General features: G+C 41.8%; 1 protein-coding gene across 1 annotated transcript; it reads left to right on the forward strand.

Moving 5' to 3' along the window:
- Positions 1–2,819: 2,819 nt before the first annotated feature.
- On the forward strand, positions 2,820–3,473 carry LOC149234819 (uncharacterized). The gene has a single exon (XM_089368386.1). It carries the CDS (start codon positions 2,820–2,822, stop codon positions 3,471–3,473), a length of 654 nt encoding a protein of 217 aa, XP_089224512.1.
- The last annotated feature ends 14,789 nt before the right edge of the window (positions 3,474–18,262 follow it).

Below are 18,262 nucleotides of genomic sequence, written 5' to 3' on the forward strand. Positions count from 1 at the left end.
TCCATGGGAAAACAAAACAACACATAGTTTTGAAATCCATGGGAAGGAAAAACAAGACATGGATTTAAAAGATTTCAAAACAAGACATAATTTCAAATAGTGGATGGATTTTTAGGATGCAATGATTTGAGGAGATATTTTGCAGATTTCATTTAGTAAACTCATGAAAATAGAGAAATATGAACTTCATTTACATAATATTTGAAAAACATGTCTAAAATAGCAATAAGAAATACTAAAAATAGAAGTTCTAAGAATAGCACTGCTATAAATAGCATTTCAGGATACATTCCAATTTTAGATAGTCCGTGAACTAAAATTGAGAATTAAAATTCGAATTTGATCTTAGCAGCTGTTTGTAAAATAATTAATTAATTCATCTTGAATTAATTAGTTGTAGAAAATCAATTTTTTTAGTTAACGCTCTGCAACCAAAAACCTAATGGCGGCAAGGCGGTAAAACCCTCGGGGAGGAGCGAAGGAATGGTCGGGTGCAGACATCAGAGTGATATAGCAGAAGAAAAGGCTAACAACGGATAGACAAAAGGCATGACAGAAGACTTCAGGAGGGGAGAGATCCCCTCCTATCAGGATATTATGACAGGAGACGGTCAGAACAGTTAGGCGACAAAGGAGAAACAGAGCGGTGGACCGGTGCTGGGAGCAACCTGGCAGGCCGGCCGAAGGGGAAGATGCCTGCCATGTGCAGAGGAGAGACCCAGGTTTGTGATTCCATCGAATAAACTGGAAGGATACAGAAGTTATATGAAGGATCATGCCCTTATCTGCAAGTTCATGGGAGTTTGGCCGTCAGAAAGAGATCTTACCAAGTGGATTCAACAAAAATGGTAGCCCCAAGGTCACATTGAGCTCAAGCTGGGAGCAAAGGGTTTCTTTACGGTAATCTTCTCAAACCTAAAATATAAGGAAATTTTTTTTGAAAATGGCCCCTATTTCTATTATAATGCTGGTCTGTTTATGCATTATTGGGAGGAATGCTACAACCCTGATAAGGAAAAATTTCTAGCAGCGCCAGTTTGGGTTTGCTTATTCGGGCTACCTATAGATTTCTGGGATCCAGAAATATTGGAGGGGATAGGAAACTCAATAGGAAGTTTTGTGAAAATAGCAGAAACCACGAAGAATGGAAGGTACACCTCGTTCGCTAGGATATGTGTCTATATGAACTTAGCAAACCCCATCCCAGATTCTGTGGAACTAGAGTATCATGAAGAAGTCTGGCAGCAAAACTTAGACTACGAGCACATACCATTTAGATGTCGTAGGTGCCATGACCATGGCCATCTGGCTAAGGAATGTCCGATTACTCGAGAAGAAGAAGAAAGGAGAAGTAACTTGCAAAAGAGAGGGCTATTTGACCAAGAAGGATTCCAAGAGGTGAAAAGTAAACGGAAAATGAAAAAAGAAATCTCCAAGGAAGATAAGAAGGAAAAACAATCAACCCCAAAGAAATAAAACAACTTTGAAATATTACAGGAAGAGGGCAAAGAGGAGGACCAAACCATGGAAAATCAAGAGGGTAAGGAGTCAGACAATAGCGCGGGTAGTGAAAGAAACCACACAAAAAGGAAAGCCCCAAGCGAGACCATGGACAAAGGTAAGGAATGGGAAGAACTAACAGAACAGATGGAGATGGACTTGGAGACAAACAGGGAAGATTTAAGTCAAGAGGAAGAATTCCTAAGAAAACTCCTGAATGAATGGAGGAACTTGGATGAGAGGTTTATCCCGGAAGACCAGAAGAGGTTGTATGCGGAAACCTTTCAGCAGTATAAGGCTAAACTGGAAAAAGGTAAAGCTACACCAGAAGAATATCAAGAGAGCCAGAGGGAAAGCAGAACAGATCAGCAAGGTCAAGGAAAGGGGGGGGAAAAAAGAGGAAGGAAAAATCTTAAGGACTCCATCCAATTAATGGGAGAAATGCTGGTGAATACAGGGAGAGTGGTACCACTGTCAGCGGTGTTTCAAAACCTATCCCAAATTAATCAATGATTTTGACATCATGGAATATTAGAGGCCTAAACAACAAAGGGAAACAAAGACATTTAGTAGCAAGACTGAGGAAGGACAAACCACAAATCATGCTTATTCAAGAAACTAAAATTTCAGGTCAGAAGATGGAGGAAATTCTTAATAAAATAAAACCAAGATATGAACAAGTAACCATAGACGCCAAAGGAAGTGCAGGTGGGATAGCAGTTATTTGGAATCCAGCAGAAGTCCTATCAGATTGGTGGATAGGAATGCCAAGAATCCTGACTGGAAGATTCAGACTCATTAGTCAAAGTGAATGGGTGGCGGTGTTGGCTATCTACAGGCCCCATACCCAGGTTGATAGAGGCCTATTCCTAACCCATTTAGAAAAAATTAAAAATATGCACCAGGAGCAGAGATGGATTATTGCAGGGGACTTTAACCTGATAACAACAAGAGAAGAGAAGAAAGGAGGAATAAGTAGAGAAGACCCAGAGATGGAAAGATTCAGAGAGGTCCAAACATAATTAAGGTTGGTAGATATTCCCACTATAAATGGGAAATTCACCTATAACAATAGAAGAGGTGGGGCCAAACAAATCGCGTCAAGATTAGATAGATTCATAGTCTCGGAGCACATAATCGGGTTGTATATCTTCTATGAAGCCTCTATCCTACCCTCTATAGGGTCCGATCACTAGCCAATCAAGCTAGAAATAGCTTTGAATGATCAGAATAAAAAGAGACCCTTTCGTTTTGAATCCTTTTGGCTCAGAGCTCTAGATTTCTTGTACAAAGTAAAGAAGTGGTGGTAGGAAAGCAAGATGGGAACGGAAGGCCGAAACAAAATGCATTCGTTCCAGCTCAGACTTAAGGAAATAAAGAGCAAAATCAAGAAATGGAATAGGGAAGAATTCTGCAACATACAGCAGGAGAAAGGTAAACTTCAGACCGAATTGGAAGAAATACAACAACAAATCATCAAAGATGGAAGGAATGAGGAGGTAGCTGAGGAGGAAGGCAGGGTAATCAATCAACTGGAGGAAAGACGCAAACAGGAAGAAATTATGTGGAAACAGAAATCTCGTGTCCAATGGCTAAAAGAGGGGGAAAAGAATTCCAAATTCTTCCACAAAGCGATGCTGAATCACCGGCATCACAACAGAATTTTCTCTTTGAAAGATAGTCAAGGAAACAGAGTGATGAAGCAGAAAGATATGGAACGGCTCCTGGTGGAGCATTTCAAAGGCATCCTAACAGAACCAAACATTAACAGAACAAAGGAAATAGACAGGGTCTGCCAACATATCCCTAAGAAAGTTACCAGAGAACAAAACATGGCTCTGCTCAAGGTAATCACCAAGGATGAATTAAAGGAAGTGGTTAACAAAATGGCAAAGAATAAGGCACCGGGCGCTGACGGGTTTACCATTGAGTTTTACCAAGCAGCTTGGAGTTTTATGGGAATGACTTGCTAGACTTACTGGAGGAATCAAGGTGCTCTAAATGAATGCACCAGGGACTGAATGCCACTTTCTTGGCCTTGATCCCGAAGAACGACAGTTCGGACGAACCGCAGGGATTCAGGCCCATATCCCTGTGTAATGTAGTGTATAAAATCTTAGCATCAATTATGGTAAATAGACTCAAGTTGATTCTGCCAGAGCTCATAGCGCAGGAACAAACAGGTTTCGTCAAAGGGCGGCAGATTACTGACAGAATCATAGTGGCTCAGGAAGTGATTCACTCCCTGAAAAATTCTCGAAACCTAGGTATGCTTATCAAATTAGACTTGGCTAAGGCGTACGACCGCATTAGCTGGAGATACTTGGAAAGCATTCTCAAAGCCCACGGATTTGATCAAAGATGGGTAAATTGGATCTTGTCAATGGTAAGTACCCCAGTGATGTCAGTCTTGATGAACGGTACCCCCTCCGAAGCCTTCAACCCATCGTGTGGATTAAGGCAGGGAGATCCCCTGTCTCCTTTCCTTTTCATGGTTTGGGTAGGCTGGTCAATGCCCAAGTCGCCAAGGATCAGAGAAAGGGGCTCCGAATTTGTGGGAACGATCTCCCTGTTTCGCACCAGCAATTCGTCGACGATGTTATGTTATATGGCCAGGCCACCCTCAAGGAGGCCCAAAATATTGTTAAAAGATTATCTGAATTTAATCAAGCTTCTGGGACAGAGATTAATAAGGAGAAATCTGAAGTTTTCTTCTTTAACACCCAGCTCGTGATCCAAATATTCTTGGTGCGCACCATGGGTTTTAGAATTGGAACCTTCCTGACAAAATAGCTGGGCATTATGTTGAATGAGCACCAATACAGGGTCTTTAACTGGGAACCCTTAATTAAAAAAATTAGGAACAAGATGGAAAATTGGACCTTTCACTCGTTGAATGCCCCCAGCCGGCTAATTCTATTAAAAGTTGTTCTGTAGGCTATCCCAATCTACCAGATTTCGTGTCAAGCTATTCCCAAGTCCATTAGTCAAAAGATGGTCGCCATGTTCAAGAAATTTTTTTGGCAAGGAACCAACAAAACCAGAAAATGGGCATTAATTTCGTGGGAATGGCTAAGCAGACTTTCCAAAGACGGAGGTTTAGGATTAAGGGACCCCTTCGTTCTTAACCAAGTGATGGGGGCGAAGCTCTGGTGGAGGTGGACTCAGGGCGGCCAAGATCTGTGGAAGGTGATCTGGGAAAGGAAATATGAGGTAACAGGGGAACCCGAAGACAAAATGAGAAGCCAGATAGAGGTTAGAGGCTCCGCAATTTGGAACCTGGAAAGGGGTAACAAAGAACTGATCAGAGATTATAGATTTTGGGAGATAAGAGCTGGAGATAAAGCCAGGTTTTGGGAGGAATCATGGCAGCAACGTGAAAGGCTCATCCATAAGAAAAACCTTCAAGCCATCCATGATTTCATGTCCCAGGCAGAGGAGAAGGTTGTAGGTAAATTCTAGAAACCAGGGGTAGGAGGATATTGGCATAATTGGAAACAGAAAGAAGATTGGGAAAGGGCCCCTGACACAGATAGATGACAAGATTATTACAAGGAGATGGCATCTCGAAAATTGGTGAGGAAAACTGGGTCAGATATTCTAAGATGGGGCACCCAAATTCAAGGCACTTTCTCAATAACAGAAGGATATTATCAAAAAGCTAAACAAAATCAACAGGCAGAGACAAAAAAATGGAAAAATCTATGGAAAATTAAGCATTAGCCGAAAGTGTCCTTCTTTGTTTGGACTATGCTACATGGCAGGGCGCTTACCTGGGACCAGATACAGAGGAAAGTGCGGCAAGAACCGTCTCGTTGTTCGCTCTGTAATTCACAAGAGGAGACTATGGAGTACTTGATGAACCAATGCATAGTCAGCAACACCTTGTGGGAAAGCCATTTCAAAATGTTTGAGCGCCATCACAAAAATTATCAAAATATCATTAATACCATAGAAAACTGGCCGAGGAAACCTTGCCAAAACCCGGTGGTAAATCGTGCGTGGCTCCTCTCCATTGGGTTCTTGATCTGGAACATATGGAAGGCACAGAATAGTGTTATTTTCAAGGCAGAAAACTGAGCTCCAGCAGACATATGTGAGAAAACCCTCAGGAATATGCGAGAAACAATTTTAATGGAGAGTTGGAAGGACGAGGACTGGCAGGCATCGCAAATGGAGGAGAAAATCCTGAAAAGACTAGAGGTAAACCAAAGTATGGTAAGTGGGAGTGTCCTAAGAAACGCCCAAGTCAGAGAGGTGACAGATATTACAAAGTATAGACACCCCCCACAGGGATTTACAAAACTAAATTTTGACGGTGCTGCCAAACATAACCTAGGAGAAGCAGGTATCGGGGGAGTCTTTAGGAATGACTGTGGTAACACCCTGAGAATATTTGCAATGGGCTGCGGGGAGGCGACTAATAATGAAGCGAAACTGCATGCTCTGAAGTGAGGCCTGGAAATTGCGATACAGGTAAAACTTAAGAGTCTCCAAATTGAGGGAGACTCAAAATTGGTGGTGGACATGGTAAGGCAATTACAACGGCAAAAACCAGTGGAAAAAATCAGCAAGAGCTGGAGAACGGTGTGGCTCATCGTAGAAATAGGGAAACTCCTGACCAAAATTGACTATCTAATCCCTTCCCATGTAAGGCGCTCAAGCAATAAACTAGCTGACTATTTAGCGAACTGGGGTAGTCGGAATAGGGGCAAGTCGATTGACAATGAAGGAATGGATATGCTGCTCCCGGAGGAGTGCGACTGATTACAACAATTACTCGACCTCGATAAGGGTGGCAATAGTAATTTCGAGGAGAACGACCAGAATCAGATAGGACGTAACAGTTGCGAGGAAAGATTGCAGCAGGTAGGGACGGACAACATATTCGTAAGAAAGGACAGGAGTGATATAAGTGACGGAGCAGGGCAGATGACGGGGCAAGGGCCACTTAATGGGGAAGTAGAGAGAACCGAGGCATCATTAAGGAAAGATCTAGAGGGAGTGTGGGAAGTCGGGATAAATGGAAGAGGAAGGATGACAGGTGGCATCAGGGGTACAGAAAGGGTACGGCAGGAGCAGCCAGGAGAATGTAGGAGTAATGAAGAATAAAGGAGGACAGACAGGTATCGCCAAATCCCGAGGAAGGGATGCGGGGATGAGAGCCAGGCAATTAATTGGCCAAGTGGAGGTCAGGATGAAAGGACAAAGGAGAGTTTACAAGCAAAGGCCTGAGGTGGCAACTAGAATGTTCATGCAACATAACACGAAGTATGAAGGATCAATGAAAGGTGGCAACAAGGCTCATCGTCTAGCCCTCATCTCAGGTCTTGGCGAAGAAAGGTGGTATGTTTCCTTAAGCCCCCGTCTTTCAGGCCTTGTGTTAGATAGAGGTAGAATCGTCTGTTCTTTCACGGAAATGTCCAGAAAAAGGGAGCTTTTAACCAGTAGATGGATAGGAGGTGGTCATCCTGGCCACGGGACGAATAACCTTTACCCCATCAGAGCTGATGAGAGTTCTGGTGGAGAAATCCGTGGCCCCCGGAGGTGGGTTCAATTCATGACCAGAAAGGAGAGGTGGGAGGGGAGGGTGGCCTTGTCGGGTCTCGTTGAGATCCATGATGGGCACTGGTGCCTTAACTTTGTCGGCTGCCCAGATAATCCCCGAAAGGCTATGCACAGAAATCCTTTGGGCCACTGGGGGGTAATAAGCCTTCCCCATCAAAGGGGGAAGCCGAGGGAGGATTGCTCTATTTGTTGAGACCAGCCATGCTGGTCAGTGTGGGGATTTCAGGGAAGAAGAGAGAGGGGGGAGGGTCTTGGGCTGCATAGCAGGCAAAGTCGTGAGGTGGCCCAGGATTGCAAGCCAGAAGCACCTGCGGGCTCTTCTGGCCAAGGCTGGGGGGGCAAGTTATTGGATTTCCGCAGATCTAAAAATTAAAGGCACTGAATTGTGGTTTCCTATCTTGATAGGTAGACAAGCCTCAATAAATTAAAGGATTCAGGACCACAACAAGATGGCTCCGAAGAAGGCAAAACAAGCTCAGACCCAGGAAGAAGGCACAAGCAGCAATTCGAAGCGGAGAGAAAGGCAACCGGAATCAGAAAAAACATGTTTATGATAAACGTGCATATGGCTGGGAACTCCCCAGAAACCCGAGCTCAAATCCATGGGTGGGAACGGGAGTTGAGGTCCATTAACGAGAACAAGGAAATTCCTAGAGGGGAATGGGAGGATCTGATTCCAGACCCCGGAAACACTAGGAGCAGAAATTCTTTGTTTAATAAGACGTTACAATAGTATTGGATAATGAAGCACGTGGTCACCCGGGCTATGGAAATGAACCAGGTAGTCCGAGAAGAAGAGGAGGAGGACAGAAAGAAGAGAGAGGAATAGGAAAAAAGTCAGACAAGGGAGAAAACAGAAAATTTAAAGGCCTCCCTCCTAAAAGAGATTGCGGCCGTCCAAGTCCAGATAACGAGAAACCAAGTGATGCTGCAGAAGATGGAACAAATGTTGCAGGAAGTGAAATGGGCTATGGAACAGAAGAAGGTGAAACTTGGGTGCAGCGCCACGGTGCCCGCCATAGTCAACTCGCCAGATGAGGAATGACAGAGATGAGTCTCTGGATATTTTGTTTAAAATGATGTTAAAAAAGAACTGTGTCTGGTTACTATGTTATGGTCGTGTAGTTAGTTTAGTTAGCAGTGTTCAAAAACTTGGATATGACAGTATGAAGGAGAAATTTTTTTTTAAATTTTGGTTTGGTTATAATGCTGATAGGTGGCGGTCTGGTTTCCTGCGGGCAGACTAGTCACCTGAACATTAGTTTGTTGTAAGTTTCTGCTATCGTAATATAGAAAGAGGAATGCCTAAGTTTACAAAAAAAAAAAAAAAAGTTGTAGAAAATCAAACATGAAGTCTATGTTAAGACATGAAACAATTTCCCCTTTGATTGAGGAAGTTATCCCTTGATTAAGGAGATCAGGATGAGTTGTACTTTGAGTTGTAATTAGTTAGCTCAGTTAACTGAGTTAAGTCCATTTAAGTTAGTTCCAACAATTTTTGGAACTGATTGTGAGTTCAGTTAGTTAATGCATGCATGCATGTAACTGCTGCACTTTAGATAACTGAATATTCTCTCATAAATAACTCATGCATGTCACTTCAGTCAGAGACCCAGCTGAGATTAGTTGATGGGACAGTGTAGTATCAGTTGTAGGAATATTCCATTAAGGATATCTCTTGCATGCATAAGGAATTCATTCCTTGGAGATTGTGCAGTTACTTTTGAGTTTGGTGAGTTGTGTGAGAGGTCATTTCACATAGGTGGCAGTGAGAGGACCGAGGAGAAACTGTGCAAGGAAATAGGAGGCTTGAAGGACTAAGGGAAGATATATGTTGTGTCTATTCAGTCTATGAGCAGCATTGAGGGACTGTACTGAGAGCTAGATAGCTTGTGAGCTAAAGCTTTGTGTAATCCAGACATATTTCCACTTGTAAGATAATACAAAGATCGGGGTTTTTAGTTGAGGCTTTCCCCAGAGTATTCTTCTGTGTTCATGTGTGATTGCTTTCTCATTCTCTATTATATGTGTTTTAGTTGATCTTGCTCATAATCGATTAATCTTCCACAAGTTTGTTTGTAGAAGTAGATCAAGTATTTTGCTTTAGTATATTGCATAATTTGGTGATCTACAGTGAGAAAGTCTACATGGTATCAAAGCAAAGGTGATCAAAGAGAAAAAAAATATACAAATAAGGGAGAAGTTTGAAGTTTGAAGTTCCTGATTATAGAATTCGAATTCTTATCAGATCTCAAATTTCACCTATGGCATTCAACGGTTTGAGACTCAAGTATGCCCTTGATGGTAGCTCGAATTATATAGCCTGGAAGGATCACATGGAAGTGGTATTAGAGGAAAATGGTCTAAAGGAATTTATTGATCAAGAATTCCCCAAGCTAGCAGCAGCTAATGCCCAAGAATTGGCGGAATGGAAGAAATGTGTGGCTAGAGCGAGGAGAATCTTTCTGGAGGGAGTTCGAGACCACATAGTATCGAGTCTCCATGGGAAGGAGACACCGTTTTCAATGTGGAAAACATTGAAGGATCTATATCAGAACAACAGTGATTAGAGGAAGCTGGAGATGAAAGACAAGCTTTGGAAAATCAAGTGTGAAAAGGGAGACACGATCTCTACATATCTGAACAAGCTCACCACCTGTAGGGATGAGCTTGGAAGTGTAGGGATCATGACAGCCGATGATGACATGGTGAGTCTTGCTCTCCTTGGTCTTCCTAAGAGCTAGCATAGCTACCAAGACTCAGTAAATGGAAGAGATAAACTGCCAGATTGGGAACGATTTTGGTCGGATCTAATGTAGGAGGAGATAAGGAGAAGCACTAGAGATGGATCTTCATCAAAGCAAGATGATGAAGAAAATCTAGCCTTAGCGAGTAAGGCTAGGAAAGGAAAGGGAAGACGTCCCATTCAAAATCGATTTCTTCCCATGGTGGGAAGAATATTGACAAATCGAAAGTGTGATGCTTTCATTGTCATGAGGTGGGCCATTATGCTACGAATTTTCCACAGAAGAAATCCAAGAAGGGATCCTCGAAGGGATCAGATGGTGAGGCACTGGCCTCACAGTTCGAATTGGATTTCACTGTCATCACATGCATGGTTTCATAAATGGTGGGTTGTGTTTGGTACCTGGAAAGTGGAGCCTCATTCCACATGACCGATGACAAGATTCTTTTCAGTACCTTGGAGGAGAAGGACCTCCAGATGCACATGAGATGGGCGATGATGGAAAGTACCATGTTTCAGGTGAAGGTATGGTTGTGTTTTAGAGGGAGCATGGAGCTCCTCTCACCTTGACTGATGTAAAGTATGTGCCTGGTCTAAAGAAGTACCTTGTGTCCGTTGCTATGTTGGAAGACAAAGGCTATGATGTAGTCTTTACTAAAGGAAAGGCATTCCTGAGGCATATCAGCACTGTACAGACCAAGAGGATTGGGATTCGAGTAAAGAATCTATACAAGCTGGAGGTAGATGATTGCATTGCATTGAGTTCCAAAGTATATTTGGTACAAAGCCAAGCTATTGGTGAGCTATGGCATAGAAGATTGGGCCACTTACACCATGGGGCCTTGAAGATCATGCAACAAATTTCTACCGGACTTCCCAAGGCTAAACTAGAGCAAGTGGATACATGCAAAGGTTGTACCTTGGGTAAGTATGCAAAATCTTCCTTTGAGGATTGAGACAGTAGAGCTGGAGCAATCCTGGAGCGAGTTCATACAGATGTGTGTGGACCATTCTCTACAACTTCCACTGCTAAACAAAGTTACTGTGTTATTTTTATTGATGATTTTTCTCGTAGATGTTGGATCTACTTTATGCAGAAGAAGGATCAAACCTTCTCAAGGTTTTGTGAGGTTAAAGCCTTGGTTGAGAAAGAATCTGGAAAGAAAATAAGGGCCTTGAAAAGCGACAATGGTGGAGAGTATGTCTCCCAATAGTTTAAGGACTTCTATGTAGAGAAGGAATTAAACCGGGGTTGACGACACCCCATAACCCACAACAGAATGGGGTGGCCAAAAGGAAGAACAGATCGATTGTGGGAGCAGCTCGGGCGATGTTGCATGACCAAAGCCTACCACTTCATTTTTGGGCTAAGGCATGCAATACAATACTATACTATAGAATCCCGAATCATATACTGGGGATGAAGACACCAGTGGAGGCCTTCTCCAGGAAGAGACCAGATGTGAGTCACTTCAGGATCTTTGGATCATCGGTTTCTTTCCATGTGACCAAAGATGTCTGGAAGAAGCTAGAGCCAACAACTGAGTTGGGGATACTTGTGGGGTACACTGATACACCCCACAACTATCGGGTGTTCTTGCCTACCAGTTAGAGGATAGTGGTACGCAGAGATCTGAAATTCGACAAGCAGAAAACCATGCGAATGTCCCTTGAGAGGGAGCTCAAGTTGCATGCAGAGGAGGAACTTTTGGTTCTTAAGGAGGAGGAGCCTCATACTGATGTGGAACAGTCGCATGCACTGGATCTAGGAGCGGAGACATCCACTCATGCAAAATCTTCAAGAGATGGGCGGAAACGCTCAAGGGAAACTGAAAGATTGATGATGGATACGAGAGAGAATGTCAGACAACCATCTTCTCAGCGTAGACAGAGGAGGTCACCCCAGTGGTACACTGGTTACATGGCCCTGGTTGGGGAGTGTGTAGAGACCGAACCATCTTCCTTCGAGGAAGCAGTGCAGCAACCAGTCTGGATTGATGCTATGGTGGAGGAGTACAACTCCATAGTTCAGAACAGTGTTTGGGATGTGTTGAGGGCCCCGAAATCGGGTCAACAACAAGGGGGATACCCACCCGGTCAGGAACCTGGTTGGCGGCTCCGTGCCCGTTTGGTGTAGCGGGTCCGACTAGGGATGACGGGACCAGCTTCCCGTTCTAAGGGGTGTGTGTGTGTGTGTAGAAAATGGTGATGTGTGTGTGTAGAAAATGATAGTAGAAAATATGTAATTATTCCTTAAACTAATCTAATTCTGAATTCTGAAATAACTTTATACTACTTTAATCTAACAAAAACAATACAGCTAATCTACACTAACCCGGGACATAATTTTTCCATTTATGCAATCTAGAAAGATTTCACAGAATAACTGGTAATGAAGATTATTCAGCTATTATGAGAATATAAATCAATTAAGATGAACCATCTTGCGTAAGAAGTTAAGCAAAACGGTTGTGAACATCATATTGCATAATCAACTATTCATGTATTAAGCACAAATCAATGACTCCACTGTACAAAAGTGCCAAATGGTAGTCCACCATTCATACATTAACATATAAATAGCATCAGTTGTATATTACTCTAAGAATGCAAGCAGAAACTAGTCAAGAGATAAAAGTACCATTTATGACTGATTTTAAACTTACAGACCTTAAGCAATAATGATCTATTTCTACTTGCTTCTAATGCCTACTAAGAGTACAGAAGTGCAACATCAGTAGCAGGTATTAAAATGCAAACATAAATAAATCTTGATCCGTCCATTCATCAAAAACCCCCTTCGAGGGTGCAAAAGTGCATGTTCTGAGGACACGTTTTTTGACAAAATTTCGGACCCTTCTCCAATGCAACGAGAAGGGTTAAATACTAGTAACCGACTAATTTTACTTTACACAAATTCAGGGAACGACTTCAAATGACCGCCCTTTTACTAAAAACAAATTTATTTCTAAAAACTGAATCTAATTTCTAACCGTTTCTGTATCTGCTCCTTAGTGCTGTAAGCAATGCGCTGTTCGCCCTGAAAGAGTCGGCTGGTTGTCCTTTCCTTTTGTTCGAGCTTGAAAATTAGAAACAACAAGCGCTGGCACCTCTTTCTGTTAGATTAGAAGATATTTTCGAAAACCTTTCTATAGCTGGGTGTATTCGCTGTGCGCACACTTAGTACAACCCAGTTTCTTTTCGAACTGATTTTGCTGTTGCTATTTCGGTTTCCGGTCGTGTGAATGACTCAATGAGTTAGAAGTCACGCTGTATGGACAATCCCCTATTTCGAGAACTGTTTCCGTTCTTTGTTCCAGGCTTTTCTGGAGCGTCTTTCTTCTCTTGCGCTTCTTTCTCTGCTTTACCAAGTCTGAGCTTCAGGATCTTTTGTAAACACGCTGCTTTTGTGCGCCTTTGACTCTGAGTCTTGGACAGTCTATTTTCATCAGTGCCTGTTGGGCGATACTCTGGAATCCGCGGTTCTGCTGCATGCGTCATCCAATTGCGGAGGCATCTTCTCTCTGTTGTCTTATTGGCGCTCTTCCCTTCTCCTTAGATGTTTCCTGCATATAGATTTATATCAGTTGCATGTCTTGCAGTTTACGCAAAGAAGAAGGGAAATGACGAAAAGATTGACATGAAAGCATTAAATTCTAATGAATGCGAATTTAATGACATTCATCATAACTTGACTCTTCGATAAATGCGATGCAATCATTTCTGGATATTCGAGCATGCGGTCATTAATTTACCTTAAGGCGCGCTTTCAAATTTGGCTCTACCGTGTATGTTGGAGAATTCTTGCGATGAGTTTTTTCTGCGATTGGTATCATAGTATCAATGGCTGCGACATTATTAGGTGTTATCATAGATCGCAGATATCGCAGGTCGCAGATCGCATATCGCTAATATCGCAGATCGCAGCTTTGCATGGTCGCAGATCGCAGATCGCAACATCGCAAGGTTTTCACTTTGTCATTTTGTGTTGTTCGTGTGGCATTGCGACGTGCGACGTCGCATATCGGCCGTCGGCGTTTCTTTAGGTTCTCCTTTTTCAAACGCTCTTAATGCACGCTATAGATTTTAGGGAGCTTATACAAAAGAATTTTTTAAATAGAAATATTTTTTGGATTTTTGGCTAAGGGTCCCCCTTTGCTTGATGTTATTACTAATATCAAACGAAGAGGGGGGTTGTTGGTGACCACAACAATGGTGATTCACTGTGAAGAACCAGTTATCTCTGCATTTCTATTGACCGTTCACTTCTGAAACAACAAAATTCTTATATGTCTAAATTTTGTTATGAACAAATAGAGTAGACTACCCCTCACCTTGTCAACGATACTTTGTCTCAACCTTTTTTAATCTCAATTACTTGCTTCCTCAGGTTTTTTCTTGCATTCGCACCAGACATTACTTGGTCTTGATTAAAGATAAAATAAGGTCTTCTCTGCGTACTGGCTTAAAAGTATACTCATTTGTCGTAGGTAGAGCCTCTGCTGCCCGCAAGCGTCCATAGCCTCGACAGGGTTACCATGTTATCCAGCAATGATCCTTTTTCCTGCTTGAGGTTACTCGCAACATTCCAGAGAAAAATACTTTTTGACACACTTTTCCTTTTTTAATTCTCTAAAGAACAATGTCTTGGTTTGGTAGCCAAATTATGACACAGTCATTCACTTGATTTACACTTTTGCTGAACAAGCCGGCTCGTGATGAGACCTCTTATCTTTTGATTGCAACAATCTTAAGTCGTTTCCCTGTTTTGATAGACAATATTGGCAAAGTCAGCAAGTTATAATATCTGTGATCATGATAAGCCGGCTCGTGATGAGACCTCTTATTCTTTGAGATATAGTGTTTTGCTTGGATTATTTCTCTGAATGCTGCAATTCCCTTTTAGCAGGGAGGAAGTCATTGTTTTTCCTTAAGAAATCTCTGGACGACAATAATAGAGTTTTTTTAAAACAACAGCTTTGCAGAGAGTACTTATTTTATTATTGATGATACCTTTCATGGTGCTGATACAAAACAATTTTTTCACCAAAGGTTGCCTTCGTCAAAGTTCTTTGAGGTTGAAAATAATATTGTAATCAAGGTGAAGTTAAATCTATTTGTTAATAATAAAATTCAGATTTTTTAAAAATTTTGCTATTTGTACAAGCGAAATCAAAATCTGATAGAGAATTGGCGTGCTCTTTTCATGAATATTTTTCACATGATCATCTACAACGGGTTTTATTCATCAAAAACAAGAGAAACAAAATGAAACATAAAAACTAAATCTATCCTACAAAAACTAGAAGAATTTCTTCTTCTATGGAAAATATAATTTAAGAATCAATCCATTGACAGGTAAAGAATCTCTCCTACCTGCCAGATCCTGCAACATGAATGTGGACGGGCCTACGACTTCTACAATCTAAAAAGGGCCAAGCCACAGCTTCTGGAATTTCGTATGTTTGCCCTTTTCTTCATGTGCCTTATCCCATTTCAAAACTAAATCACCCATCTGAAATTTTTTTCTGGTTATGATGCTTGAGTCAAAAGAAGATTTTATTAGCGCTTGGTGATGTGCATGGGTTTTCCTAGCTTGTTCTTCTAGTTTGATTATTTCCATTTGTCTTAATTGTAATGAGGAAGTAGGTACTTCATCAATGTACTGCACTAAAGACAAAGAGGGAATGACTAAGTGAGTCGGAAGAACCACTTCCCGCCCGTAAACTAAATTAAAGGGAGAAGTGCCGATCGAAGCTTTCTTTGTGATTCTATCGACCCATAAAGCATTTACCAGCGCTTTGTGCCAATTCTTTTGGTTTTGGTCGACTGTTCTTTTGATAATTCTGATCAGGTTCTTGTTTGTTGATTCAGCCAATCCATTACCTTGCGGATAGTAGTTGGCAGAATATTTCAGTTTGAACCCTCTTTTGAGCGCAAACTCAGTCATAGCATTTCCAGAAAAATATGAAGCGTTATCAAACATTAAGGCCGTTGGCAATCCAAACCTAGTTATGATAAATTGGTCTATGAATTCAATAATGTTTTCAGAATGAACTGTCTTGAGAGGAACTTCTTCTACCCATTTGGCAAAATAATCAGTTGCCGTAAGAATATACTTATGCTGCTTAGAAGAGTGAGGAACGATCTCACCTATTATGTCCAAGCCCCATTGACTAAATGGTTGGTCGATGTTGACCGGTTGTAGCGGCATGGACGCTTTCCTTTGTTTTCCTGCAGCAGTCTGGCAGACTTGGCATTTCCTTACGTGATTGTATGAGTCTTTGAACAACGTGGGCCAATAATATCTTGCACGCAAGATTTTGTGTGCAGTCGCATCTCCGGCATAGTGTCCACCTGCTGGTCCATCATGAAGTTCCTGCAAAACCTTCTCGGCTTCAGTTTTCTCAAGACACCTAAGAAGTACAGAATCATAATTCCTTTTAAACAGGACATCATTTATGAGCTGGTATTGCTTAGCTTTTAATCTCAGAGCTCTTTTCTTGGTATGATCCAGACGTGATGGAGCATACCCGTTCTTAAGAAAATAAATGGTGTCAGCATATAATGATTCTGAGTCGTTTAGGCTTACCTCATACGCGTGTACCTCTTCAAACGAGTTCTCAGGGATTTGCGATGCTCCAGCTAACATCTTGCAGAAGCCTTGGCCTCTTACGATGTGTGCCGGTTTGATCTCAAGGTCGTATTCTTGTAAGGCGGTGATCCAATTCGCTCTCTTCTCGCCCACATCCTTCTGTATCAAGAGGTTTCTTACCGCTGGAAACGGTACTATGACTTTGGTATGGGCTTTTAGCAAGAAAGGTCTGAAATATTTGATTGCTTTGAAAACGACATATGCCTGTTTCTCGACGTCAGAATAATTGAGTTCAGCACCTTGTAAGTTCGAGCTGAAGAATGCGATTGGGGCCTCTACCTTTTCGTGATTTGCTTGAGTTAAAATCGTAGCATAAGATTTTTCTGAGGCAAACGTGTATAAGATGAAAGGTTCTGAAAAATTTGGGGTAGCCAAAGATGGAGCGTTGATGATGGCTTGTTTGATTAAGTTGAATGCTTTGTGCTCGTCTAGACCCCATTTGAAATTTGAATTCTTTTTTATCATATTTTGTAAGGGGGAAATAATACGTGAAAAATCCGGGACAAATCTTTTGAAAAAATTGATCTGTCCAAGGAAGGATTGCATGGCTTTCTTGTTATGAGGTATGGATATTTCAGAAATTTCCTTGATTCTGTCGGGTTCTATGTGAATACCAGATTTAGATACTATGAATCCGAGCAATTTCCCTTCGCTTAATGCAAAGAAAGATTTCTTTGGATTGAGCGAAATCCCATACCTCAAGCATCTTTGAAAGATTTTCTTCAAACCTTGGAGATGGTTTTTCCGTTTTTTGGAGTACACTGTTATATCATCCAGATAAATCACTACTGATTTATTGACCAATCCTTTAAACGCGATGTCCATGGCTCTCTGAAAGGTAGCTCCGGCATTGATCAGACCAAATGGCATCTTCCGATACGCATAAGTGCCCCATTTGGTTCGGAACGTAGTCTTTAACTGATCATCGGGATGCACCAGTACTTGATTGTATCCTGAAAATCCATCCAGGAATGACATTAATTCTGAGCCTGCTACTGCCTGTAAAATTTGCTCCATAGGAGGGAGGGGAAAGTTATCTTTCTGACAGGCTTTGTTGAGATTTCGGAAGTCGATACAGATTCTAATGTCTCCGTTTTTCTTCCTAATGGGCACCATATTGGATGCCCATTTGGAATGCCTAACGGGGAAGATTATTCTGGCTCTCAACAACTTATTAAGCTCAGTTTTTATCTGGTTTTCTAGGTTAGGGTGTATTTTTCTGAGCTTCTGCTGGACAGGTTTCTCGTTATCAGTCATAGGGATAACATGCTGAATGATGGAAGTGTTGTAAGTCTTCAGCTCATCGTAGTTCCAGGCAAAAACGTTTTTGCACTGTCTCAGAAGGCGGATATATGCTGATTTTTCTTCAGGGGCTAAGCCCTGGCCTAGATTAATGTTTTGCGGCTTTTCGTCGGTTCCTAGGTTGACTGATTCGTAGTTCAGAGTTGAAATATAAAGCTTGGCATTAGCCGACCTTTGAACCGACTTTTCAAGTCATATAAGTCTTCTAATTTGACCACCGATTTGGGTTTAGCATTATCAGTGCTACTTTGTTGTATTTGGTGATCATGACAGTCTTCGTCAATTATCTGGTTTGTGTAGGATCCTTCAGAGGTGAGGAAACTTACAATGTCTGGGTTGTCGTTGAACACTCTCCAGTTGGTGATATTGTCAGGAATGGAAGGTTTAAAAATTAATTCTATTGAAAACCTATCCGGACTAAAATCTTCGGAAGGGATAAGTCGAGAGGCTACGTTAGCTAACAGGTCTGCGCTTGCGTTTTGAATTCTTGG

Source organism: Pinus tabuliformis, chromosome 8 (genome assembly GCF_031772625.1).
Source record: "Pinus tabuliformis cultivar Carrire ecotype Pingquan chromosome 8, CPIR1, whole genome shotgun sequence".
Classification (NCBI taxonomy): Eukaryota; Viridiplantae; Streptophyta; class Pinopsida; order Pinales; family Pinaceae; genus Pinus; species Pinus tabuliformis.

Excerpts from the sequence above, each read along its gene's own strand:
- LOC149234819 (XM_089368386.1), top strand. The coding sequence starts at position 2,820 with ATGGGAACGGAAGGCCGAAACAAAATGCATTCGTTCCAGCTCAGACTT.